At 37.2% G+C, this 12,559-nt stretch overlaps 2 protein-coding genes across 2 annotated transcripts; both read left to right on the top strand.

Annotated features, from left to right (window-relative positions):
• Positions 1-164: 164 nt before the first annotated feature.
• srsf3a (serine and arginine rich splicing factor 3a) lies at positions 165-4,564 on the top strand (the record flags this gene model as incomplete). Its single annotated transcript, XM_014006293.1, is given in 5 exon segments — positions 165-375; positions 705-839; positions 3,691-3,729; positions 3,798-3,884; positions 3,965-4,564. Coding segments are annotated over 5 exon segments (500 nt in total), but the record flags the coding sequence as incomplete, so codon positions are not given.
• A 98-nt stretch (positions 4,565-4,662) lies between these two features.
• On the top strand, positions 4,663-10,835 carry LOC106516133 (uncharacterized; the record flags this gene model as incomplete). Its single annotated transcript, XM_014006332.1, is given in 2 exon segments — positions 4,663-4,813; positions 5,225-10,835. A coding segment is annotated over 1 exon segment (5,568 nt), but the record flags the coding sequence as incomplete, so codon positions are not given.
• Positions 10,836-12,559: the final 1,724 nt, after the last annotated feature.

Below are 12,559 nucleotides of genomic sequence, written 5' to 3'. Positions count from 1 at the left end.
TATATATATATATATAAATGTCAAGAGACACGAAAAATGTTCTTTGAGAAACCCTGACCATTTTGTAAAAAAGAAAAAAAAGTTTACATTCAACAACAGCACCAGAGACAAAGAGGAATTCTTTATGTGTGTTTCATATCTGATTTTGTCATTGTCCTCGTCAGATCCTGCTTTTCATCGGGACTGTCCCCTTGACTGCAAGGTTTATGTAGGAAATCTTGGAAACAATGGAAATAAGACTGAGTTGGAAAGAGCTTTTGGGTACTATGGCCCTTTAAGAAATGTCTGGGTCGCCAGGAATCCACCAGGTTTTGCCTTTGTGGAGTTTGAAGACCCCAGAGATGCATCTGATGCTGTAAGAGAACTGGATGGGAGGTAATACTGACTAATGATGACTTTGATTTTACAGTTGGTGCTGTGATTCAATGAACTGATGTTATCTGTTTGCAAAACTTGGAGAAGGAACAATTTTAATTTGGATTTTCAAGCAATCTGTWCAAATGGACTATCGCTAAAACACATTATTTGTTCTGATCACATTTGTTGCATCTACAAAACTATTAAAGATAACAGTTTGATGTGTATACGATTGACTATTTTACACAATAATGTTTCCAAAATAACTAGCTATTGAAGTTGAAACAGGTGGTAAAAGCAGCCAATAGGGAAAAATATGTCTGACTTACATGAAAAATTTTGTCTAGAACCATGTGTGGCTGTCGAGTGCGTGTTGAGTTATCGACCGGTGAAAAGCGCTCAAGGAGCCGCGGTCCTCCTCCATCGTGGAGTAGACGCCCTCGGGATGATTTTAGAAGACGTAGTCCTCCAGTCAGACGCCGGTATGTATTTCAAACATGACCATTTTTATTTATTTATTTATTTCTGCTTTCAAAACAACAAAATTTGTGTTGACTATTAAAGTGACTTATTAGCTTTAAGATTTTAACTTTAAACTGTTTACTTGGACAGAACTATTTTAGGGCCACCAAATTTATATTTGGACTAAATGCATGTTCACAATTCAGACCCACCTAAATTTCATCAAACCAAATTCAGTTTGGTTTAAATAAAAGGAACACTCTTAGAGCTCAAGATCACATGAGTAAACTTAGTTTTTTAAACATCAGTCAGTACACAGGCAGTAGTTACATAGCTAATTTATAAGTCAGTTTCTGGATTTGGATAACCTTAGTTCATGAGATATTTAAGGGCATATTTACTAAAGATTCGACAAGTTTTGTTTTGTAGCTTAATGCAATATGAACTCTGACCTAACTGCTGTCAAAAACATGCTGTTTTTAAGTTCATCATTGCAGTAAGTTCCTGAAAGGCTTGTGACAATATAGGAGTTGCTTAAACAAGGGTGTCCAGTGCTACTCCTCAAGGGCCCATCCTGTATGTTTTACTTATTTCTCTGCTCAAATACACTTAATTTAGTGGTTGAATTACATCTTGAAGTTGTGTAAAAGCCTGTTAATGACCCATTCATTCAAATCAGGAAGKGTTGGAGCAGAGAAACTTCAAAAATGTGCAGGATCGTGGYCCTCGAGGACCAGGATTGTACACCCCTGACCTAAAACTTTGAGTAGAAGTTCAAATTCTTTGACTGAATTATTTATTGTGCTTTTAGATTTGTTAATATGGCCTATTATTGCAAATTAATTGAACTGGTACAACTTAAAATTTGCTCATTTTCCTTTCAGTTTAGTTTTTGGTAATGCAAAGTTTTCATTTAAGTGCAGTTATTGTTATTTTTTTTTTAATTTATCTTATTTTTATATAAAGTACCTGACTGATGATAAATTCTTCTAAAGAGATGTTTGTAGAAAAACTAAGGTTTAGTGAAACAAGTTTAACACAGATCTGTAAAAGAACACAGTTACAACTTCWGCATCCATCAAATATGATTTTATATACTTAGTTTCTGTAGGTGTAAGTTTTGCTTTATTTCTCAGTTCAGTTGCCATTTATTAATAAAACTGAACCCCGTTGCAGAGTCACCACCACGCTTCTCACCATCTGAGTCAGTCAACTAGTCTTCTTTCAGCATCATGTGACTGCTGACCAGCGAGCCCCCGTCAGCTTGGCTGGTGTTGTCACATGACCAAGGCGCACCGCCAATCATCAGGTTGCACCAACCTTTTGGTTCCTGAGCATGCAGTTCCCAGCATCCTCCTCTACTTCCTCCGACCTTTATCCAACCGACAGCGGTCCACCTCACATTATCAACCAATCAGCGTCTTWACTCTATCTATTCTCTACACATCTCCTGTATCACCGGGAACAGCCCTTGGTTTACATCCTTCCCTATTCCTCACCCCCCAACACCAAAAAAGGCAGGAAAAATCTACAACTTCCCCACTCCAACCAGCCACCAAGCAACTTCATATCTGCAACTTTTGCATCATGTGGCAAATCCTCTCTGCAATTCGACCTCCCTCATCAGTCTGGCTTCCTAGCATCATTTCTATCTTGTCCAAATCCCCCAAAATAGTAAGTTGCTTTTATCCTGCTCTTTGTAGTTTGTATGATAAATCTAGCTTTCAAAGCCGGTCGACAGTTTTCCTTCAGCAATTTTTGTACTAAAAGCAAGCTCTGTGCAGCTCTGCAAAAAAGTCTAAAGCTCAAGGGGCTGGACCAGCATTCAAACAATTTAATTAGCAAAAAAATGGTTTTATTTTGTTGTAACTGTTGTGTGTTTTATGCAATTTTTGCTGTTTTAAGTATTGATTCATTCCATACACATTTGTTTTTGTGTTCCATGTGCCTCCAATGCAGTTGTTTTAATCTAAAATGAACTTTAATTTGTCTGCTGTGGGGAGCAACCTATTTTGTCTAGAATTTTATTTAACATCCATGTGTTTTAAAGCTAAATACATGCTGCTTGGCTGGAATAAGGAGGTCTAAAATGTTGGTTAAGCTCTCATAGGAACTCTAAACTACTGTCTACACTACTCCACATATATATTTTTGTAACTAAAATATTTTTCTCTGTTCATAAAGTAATCTCATCCACAAGTTCCAACTGTAAACTCTGTATCATCCATGCTGGACCACTAGGTGGCAAGAGCATTCRCATTACCAACAGTTCAAATGAAGAAAGAACATCATTAGCAAGGCTAAAGAGTCTACAAAATTATTATAAATTCTTTTATACTATTTACATTTTCTTCTCAGTTGTATTTCATCATGTTATTAAGGTTTATTGGTGACAGGATCAGGTTAACAGGAGACAGACCCAGAAAAGTCGCAGCCACGACTTAGTGTTTAATGTAACAAAGTAATAGTGTGTAAATTCTAAATAAGCTTTGTTTCTAAAAAGGTTCTGTGCTTTATGTTTATAAATAGACATCAATAGTTGAGTTTTAAAGTTGGCCTTTTCACCAAAAATTCATTTGTATGCAGACTGGAGGCGAAGACAAACCAGAAAATATACATTTTTCAAAATATGTGGAGTAGTGTAAACTGAGCCTTAATGTCAAGCCCTGATATTTATTAATTTGACGTCTGGCCCAGTGATTGGTGCTCATCGAACAAAGTTTTTCTTTTAATGAGTTGAACTTGCTGCACTTCCCTGGCTCTTCAAAAGGATTAAAATACCACAGGTTTCATTATTGACAATATCTATATAAGTACCTCTGTCCTAATTTAGTTTTGTTTTTCATTTTTTCACCGTCATGCATAACATAGCTCGCCAAAGAGGAGGAGCCTGAGTCGCAGTCGCAGCAGGTAAGATTAATGAAATGCTGTTAGGTCTACACATTGGTCTGATTGACTACATCTTTCTTTGTTTTCAGGTCTCTGTCAAGAGATAGACGCAGATATCGATCTCTCTCCAGAGACAAGAATCGTAAACGCTCACGATCCTTTTCTCGATCAAGGAGGTAGATTTAAACTTGTTTTGCACCATAAATTTGACAAATGCAATTTTATTGGGTTGTTTACCAGTTGACTTGTTCTACAGTCGTTCCAGGTCCAACGAAAGAAAATGAAGATCCTGGATTGTTCTGCAAGATCATGCTAAAGTTGCAAAAAGAGAAAATGTTATATCCTTAATTCTTTTTTGTTCATTTTTTAAGGTTTTTGGTTWGCAACTTTAAAACGGTGTATGACTGGTAATGTTATATATTGTGGTATGTTTATTCAAAGAGCAAAAAGGACTCAAGTTTTCTCATTTTGTCAGCTGTGATGGAAAGATTCTACCATTTTACTGACAAATTTACTCCACATGAAATAAATTGTCTTGCCCTGCATGTATTTGAAATTGAATACTGTTTGGTTTCTTAGTAAAAATGTTTTTTTAACTGTTGAATTAAACTTTTGCTATGGTTTTTTTTTTATTATTCTTGATTGTCTCTTCTGTTTGTTTGAATGGGTCACTGTGAAATGCAGAGATGTAATACTGGTACTGTGATATGTTGGTTGTCCCTTAAAACATCTGATATTCTTTATTTTACCTACTGTATGTTACTTGTTTAAGATGACATTTACTCAAACTTGCTCGACTCTGAACTCCCAACAAATTGTGAAAATGCAATTTTCAATAAATGTTTTTCCTTGGTTACAATTTTGATCTTGTCTTTTAATAGAAATTTCAAGTCAGTGTGAAGAATTGAGCTTTATTTGATTCAGGAAGTGAGTTTTGGGTAATGATAAACCAGTAAGTGTAACCCACACAGGAAGCTGTCAGGCCTGTTTGCAGTGAAGGAACACTCCCCCATATCTGAAGTGCAACTCCTGTTGAGCAGAGCAGATGACTTAACATTAAAGAGCAGCTCATGATTTGAGTCAACAGATGTGCCAGATTTGGGTGGTAAGTACATGTGATTATGTCTATATAACAGGAAATTTAAGTAGATAATGGTTTAATTTCCAGTAAATGTAATTGTAGTTTGTTAGACTAATTTTGTTCAGTGTGAAACTTGTGTAGTTGAAATAATTGAACTAACCTTAGTTAATTCTAGGAAACTGAGTTTATACCTGTACGTAATAATTTTTTTAGATTTATTGTTACGGTCTCCTTAGATTTATCCTGAGCCGTATTTACAAGATTCTGAACTGAGCGATTCATGCTTGAGGCATTAAGATTATCTGCCAACAATGTCAGCAGAAAGTTATTGTTGAATGTAACTGAACCTGAAATTAACCTCTTCAGCTAACAACTTGTACATTTGTAGTTTAAGAGTACTTAAAGTGACAAACTGTATCTTTTTAATGCTGACAGCTCAAAAGCTGAAACCAAGCATCCACCTACACACGAAGTCAAAATGAATAGAAGAAAGCTGGGGTCGAGTCGAAAAAGTAAAGGAAGGCAGCATGTGAAAGAGCCAGAAACAGAGCAAGAGCTTGAACCTAGAAAGGATGTTCAGAAAGAGACATGGGGTATCGCAACTCTCCAAACACAAGTGACTGCAACAACGCAGCTTGAAATGCAGGAAGAATCAGGTCAAGGGAGTGAATATATATCTGCAAAGTGTGTTACCTCTTTGGTCTCGGCTCCTACACACACTTCTAAAAATGAGTCCACTGCAATCTCGTCTTCAGAGGGTGAAGCTGAAATTATTGTTGGCAAGAACAGCGATGTGCAAGATTGTAAATTTGAGACTACACTGGAAGTATCTGACAAAAGTGTTGCACAAAATGAGGAAACCAAAGATGGTCTTTTTGAGATAACCAACGAGCCTGCATGTCTTTCACTTGATCAGCAAATGATCAACATAAAAGAAAAACGCTCTGTGTATTTTGTAGCAGAATCAGACGGCAATAAAAAAGCTGATACAGACTTGTTCAGTCAAGATGAAAGTTTTCAGGGCAAGTTCTCAGTAAGTGAGTCACATATTAAAATAGTTTCAGAGTCAACCACGCCTGAGAAAACTGTGGATAATGCCACCAATAAAGTAAACAGAGAAATTAAAAATGTTGAGCAAGAAGTAATTGTATTGCCTAAAGAAGAGTTGGCTACAAATGAAGGAAAGGGAAATGTTTTCAAACAAACTAATGWAAGAGATGTTCAGTATCCAGAGGAGTCTGTGACTAAAGTGGATAAAGACAAAGCAAAAGAAGTGCATAATATGGATCAAACTGATGACTATTCTGGAAGTCTGAAACTGCAATTGCAACAAGATTCTGATCTATGCCTTGAAAACACAACTCAGTCTGATTTAATTGCTCCGTCAGATCCTCAACTTCAGGTCAAATCTGCAAGTACAGATGGGCAAACTGATGCTAACTTCAGCGTCAGTGTGGGCAGACAAAARTTGGGGTCAAGCCATAGATATAAAGACAGACATCACGGTAAAGAACCAGACGAGAAAGTTAAGGATAATACCAAGTGTGATGAAACTCTCAAAACACAAAGCATTTCTTTACAAATACAGACAGGAAGGCAAAAAGAACTGACTCAAGACATTGAGCAAGATTATGTCCTGTCCATTTCAGACGGCTCCATGTCATCAATGCATCTATTTGATGTTGATTCTGTGGTTCAGGGCTCTGTGTCAACAAAATGTGCTGAAACTGTCCCACAGAGTTTTATGTCAAAATATGAAACTCTTGGTGAAACAGAGTTAGACGTTAAGCAAGAAATGGTTAAAAATTCAGAGGACGTTGCACAAGAAAAAGTAAACGAAAGTGACACTCTAAACAGTGAGGATACCAAAGGTGTTATTTCAGAAGGCACTCTGAAGGAAATGCAAGAAGTAGAAATTCATCCAGTTCAAATGCAAGAAAATTTGCAAACTGATCAAACACTGGGTGATGGTGTAAAATCCTGTGAAATGGATTGTAAAACTCTACCCGACTATGCTAAAATTTCTGAGCTCACTGTAAAAAATATGGATCAATCAATCAAACAAGTGTATCCCACAAACGACCTCTCAGAAKATGCAGACATGGAAAATGAGAGTAATTTAAATGTTTCTATGTTGCCTACAGAGAAAAACATGAGTGATTCTGCCACTGAGCAGGAGAAGAATCTAACAACTGATCATCAAACATTTTACCAAGAGGAGGCAGTGGAGGGGGATGAATTAAAATTGTCAATACTTAAGTCAGAAACTGTTTTTGTTAACACAAACGACAACGATCCCAAAACTGTAGACGAGCAAATAAACACAGACTTTGACAAAAAGGGCAAAAGAAAAAAACTTGGGTCGAAACGCAGGAAAAGACTAAGAAGTTTGAACGAATCCAAGCAAGACTTATTTGTAAATATCAAACCTAATGTATCCCCTGAAGCAACACCAATATCATTAGATACAACAGTAGTAACCCAGAAAGAGTTAAAGCAAGACACAAACTGTGACATTAACCAAACTATGTCCCATGACAGCTCTATGAATTCAATACCTTCAGTTGAGCAATCTGCAAAGATTCACATTTCTGGGGCAAAAGAATATCCTGATCTTGACCTGGAGAGTTTTAATTCAAAAAGAGAAAATGCTCCAGAAAATCTAAATAAAATAGACACAGACAATAATTCGGAGTCTGTTAAACTCAGAGACACCGCAACAGTGGATGAATCTTTTCTGAGTAAAGAAGTGATAACTCCTCATGATTCAGTAAAKGTTGTAGGAGTTCTTGCAGATCTGAAAACACAAGTGCAAGAAAGTTTGCAAATTGATAACGTATGTGACACTGTGACTAATGATGCCTCAGAAAATCTAAAAATTGTTATTGGAAACTTGATGGACCAATTTGAATCTGTCAACACTCACCAGTCTGGGTTCACTAAGAAAGATACTGATGATTCTGTTACCAACCAAAAAGTTTTCATTTCTGATGATAAAGTGATCATGTCTTTTGCAGTAAAAGGAAATGCAAAGGCTTTAGTCCAGAGAAATGAGGATAATCTTGCGAATGAGCCAGAGCAAACACAGATCAATCAAACAGAAAGAGAAGACACAGCTCTCATTCAGACATATGAAGATGAAGGTTTCATGGGCGTAGATATTACATACAGTTCTGAATGTAGCGTTCATCAAGGAGGATCCATCTCTAAATTTCATCAGTCTCAACTGTCAGATTTAAATGGTCGTTTGGACAGCCAACTTCAGGATAAAACTTTGAGCACAACTGAGCAAACTGAGGCTAACTTCAGCTTCAATAGGGGCAGAAGACAGCTCGGGCCAACTCTCCAAACTCAAGTGTCAGAAGTAGTACAGCCTGAAGTGCAAGAAAAATCACATCAAGAGAGTGAATATGATCTACCTGTAGAGCATGATGCCTCCTTGGTCTTCACCACTACATGTGATTTTTCTGAGGTCAAGCAGTTAACTTCAGTGTCCTGTTCAAAGGAAGTTACAGAAATTACAGTCAGAAAAGACAATGTGCAAAACTGTAAAGATGAGACAAAACTGGAAGAAATTCACAAAAATGGCACTTCTGAAAATGAGGCAACCAAAGAAAGTACACATGATTATCTTTCTGAATTAGCCAATTTATCTGTGTGTCCTGTTGGTCAACAGATCATAAATCAAGAAGGAATTTTCAACATGGATGTGTCAGACTCAGAAAGAAATGAGAAAGCTGATTCAGATTTGTTTCTAGGCGATTATTCTGTGAATAAATCACATGTAAAGACATGTTCAGAGTCAACCACATCAGAGATGATCGCAGATAACACCAATAAAGACAGACAAATTAGGCACAATCTTAAGCRAGCACCAATTATGTTACCAAAAGAGGAATTGGCTACAAATGAAGAAAAGGGTGAACTTTTCAAACTACCGGTACCTAACATGGTAAGAGATGTTCAGTATCCAGAGAATGCTGTGAATAAAGTGGATAATAAAAACCTTAACCCAACAAAAGTGCACAGTATGGATCAAGCTGATGGCTCTTCTGAAAGTCTCAAACTACAAGCTGCAGATGATTCTGATCTATACTCTGATAGTTTGATACCGGAAATATATCAGCCTGAGAACATGATAAAAAGTGCAGATGACTCTGCARCTAAATATGCAGATTCAACTCCTGATGGGAAACTGAATTCACAATCTGCAAGAGAAGAAAAAACAGTTGGTGATGAGGTAAATATGGATGATTCTGTGCATGAAACCAAACAAACATGGATCAACAAATCAGATAAGGTAAATATTGCTCTCAGTCAGACATATGAGGTTGTATGTCCTATGCAGAGAGATTTTTCTGGACAAAGCTTTCATGGCAAAGGAGCCATCTTTGAAGCTGAGAGGAATGATATCTGTGTTCGGTCTCCCTTGTCAGACATAAATTATCCTTCAAACCCCCAACTCCAAGACAAATCTCTAAGTATGGAGGAGAAAACTGGTGCTAACTTCAGCCTCAGTGGAAACACAAGAAAACTGGGGTCGAGACGAGAACGTAAAGGAAGACAACGTGTCCGAGATTCAGAAATTGAGCAAGATCAGAAACCTATAAAAGAAATCCAGGAAGAGAGCAGCAGTATTGAAATTCTGCAAGCACAAGCGTCAGAAGCAACACAGCTTGAAATGCAGGAAGAAGACAAGAGTCAATACAGTACATCTGCAGAGTGTGATGCTTCATTAGTCTTAGACTTTACACACAAATTTTCTGAGTTTAAGGAATCAAGTGAAGTGTCTTTTCCAGAGGACAAAGTCAGTCAAGATGAAACCAACTTGGAAGAAACTGATGAAAGTAGTAACATTGTTCAAAATGTGAAAACTAAACAAAATACACATGAATGTCTCTCTGAATTGCCCAATTTCTCTGCATGTCCATCCAGTGATCAACAAAAACTCAACAAGCGTGAAGAATTTCACAATTTGTATATTTCAGCCGATTTAGAAACCAATAAAAACACTGATACAGACTTGTTCAGACAAGATGAACGTTGTCAGGGTAATTACTCAGTGAGTGAGTCACATGTTAAAACAGATTCAGAGTTAACCACACCAGAGATAACTGCAGATAATAGCACTAATATAATAAACAGGAAAACTAAAGACAGTATTGAGCAAGCAGTAAATGTATTGCCAAATGAGATGGCTCCGAATGAAGAAAAATGTCAACTTTTCAAACTACCTAAAGTAAGACATGGTCAGTATCTACAGGATGTTGTGGATAAAGTAGATAATGAAGGCAAAAAACTAAATTTATGGTTTGCAGGAGAAGAAAAACTGGTGGAGGAACATTTTATTGAACAATTGAGTAATCAAGAAGAAGTCCGCCCTGAAGCTGAGAGTAATAATGTTTCTGTTCAATCTCCACTGACAGACGTTAAAACTCCTTCAGAGCCTCAACTTCAAGAAAAATCTCTGAGCATAGATGAACAAACGGGTGTTAATGTCACCTTCTGGGGGAGCACAAGAAAACTGGGGTCAAGTCATAAAAATAAAGAAAAACAGCTTGGAAACAAATTTAAAGAGGCAGGTATCAAAAGTACAAAGGATAATGAAGCACTTGAAGAGCCAAAAACACACCTCAAATCTAATACACAGAGTTTATTACTTCAAAGTAAAAATCTTCAAAAAGATCAAGATGAAGAAAGAGATTTTGATGTTGAAATTGTGGAGAAATCATTGGATGACACAAAGGAAAATGAGGATAAATCTGATACGTCTTACAATGAGAACATAAGAAATGTTCTAAACGACGGTGCACAACTTGAAGAGGATAAGGTGAAAGTTCATCTGACACAAATGCCAGAAAGCCTACAAATTGATTTTTCATTGCAGACTGTTACATGTGATGGCACTGAAATCAGTGAAGTTGTTTCTGAATGTCTGACTGACCTCTCTGAAATATCTGAGCTCAAAATGCAAACTGTTAATGATGAAAATGAAGAGAAACCTGCAGAAGTAGACATCTCAATGGCTTTGGAACAGAAACGTGACAATTCTGATTCATTGGATATGAATACACAAGTAAAAACAGTTGAGTCTGCTGTGAGTCAGATCTATGAGTTCAAGGACACTGTTGACGATGAAACAGAACCCAAACCTGAAAATATATTTAAGGATGAAAAAAGTGACTTCGACCAAAAAGTGGGAACACATTTTGAGTCAACAACTTTTAAGTATGAAACTGTTTCTTTTGACTCCAAGCTTCACAGAGATTCTGAGACTGTTGACGAAAAAACCAACAGAGGCACCAACAACGGTGGCAACAGAAAAAACATTAGGTCCAGCTGGAGAAATAAAGAAAGACAACTGGTTAAAGAAGAGATTGTTTGGAATAACCAGGCAGATGAAGCCCCTACAACAATACAAATGTCACTGAAAACAAAAGCAGGCCAAGAAAAATTAAAGCAAGGTATCAAGTGTGATATTACCTTGCCTGTGTCACATGACATGTCTACGTTTTCAGTGCATGCACCTGCTCATTCTTCAGAGATTCAAAACACTGTATCAAAAACCGACTCTGAACCTGGCCAAGAGAGTCTTGTTCCTAAAAGTAAAAGTCCTCCAGAAAAAACAGATGAGAAAGACACAGACATTAATGTTGAGATGTCTAATAAATCTAGGGAAACCACACCAGTCATCGCTACAAGACAAGAACAGGTTATTGATGATCAGACAACACAAATATTGGAAAATCTACAGATTGATTACTCATCTGACACGATGACTGATGAAGCCCCATTCAACCCAGAAGTTCTTATTGGAAGACTGAATGAGCAAATTGAAATTTACGATAAAAATTTCAAAGAGAAAGGTACAAATAATTCTGCTAACATTCACGAAGTTTCCCCCTCTGATGACAAACAAATAATTGTTCCTACAGCAGAAGAGAGCTTGGAAACTATAATGCACAGAAATGAGGATGATCATGTCCATCATCTGGAGCAAACATGGATCAACAACACTGAAAGAGAAGTTACTGCTGTCAGTCAGACAGATGAAGGTGAAGCCTCTCTGCAAGAAGATGCTAAACACAGTGCTGAAGAAAATGTTCAACTTGGTCTTTCCTCTGTAGCTGAGAGGAACAATGTTTATGTTCAGTCTCCTCTTACAGACGTAAAAGTTCCTTCAGACCCTCAACTTCAGGACAAATCTCAGAGCACAGAGGAACAAACTGATGCTAACCTTAGCTTCAGTGGGAGCAGAAGAAAACTGGGGTCAAGTCGTAGAAATAAAGGAAGACATCGTGGTAAAGAATCCCAAGAGGAAGAAATAGAAATTACAAAGGGTGATGAGGTCATTGAAACACTGAAGGTGTCAGAAACAAAGCCAGCAAAAAGTGAAGAATTCAGTCAAGAGTTTAAAAATGATAATCTTTCTGTTTCACATGACAGCTCCATGTCTCCAGTGCCTCTGCCTGGTTATTCTTCTGATGTTCAAAGCTCAGATCCAACAACACATCCTGAAACTAACCCACAGAGTTTGACTCTTAAAAGTGACAATATTCAAAAAGATCTGCAAACAATAGAAACAAAGATTAACATGAGGAAAGTTGAACCATCAATAGTTGATACAAAGGAAAGCCTGGCCCAATCTGAAACTTGTCATAGTGAGGACTTAAGAAATGTTCTATCAGCTGATGTTCAGATGGAGAGGCAGGAGGATGAAGTGGATCCAAGACAAATGCAAGAAGGTCTACAAATTAAGTTATCATCTGA

The sequence above is a fragment of the Austrofundulus limnaeus genome, unplaced genomic scaffold, assembly GCF_001266775.1.
Source record: "Austrofundulus limnaeus strain Quisiro unplaced genomic scaffold, Austrofundulus_limnaeus-1.0 Scaffold35, whole genome shotgun sequence".
Taxonomy (NCBI): domain Eukaryota; kingdom Metazoa; phylum Chordata; class Actinopteri; order Cyprinodontiformes; family Rivulidae; genus Austrofundulus; species Austrofundulus limnaeus.
The sequence above is the reverse complement of the archived record's forward strand: the minus strand, read 5'-3'. Positions and strand labels throughout refer to the sequence as shown.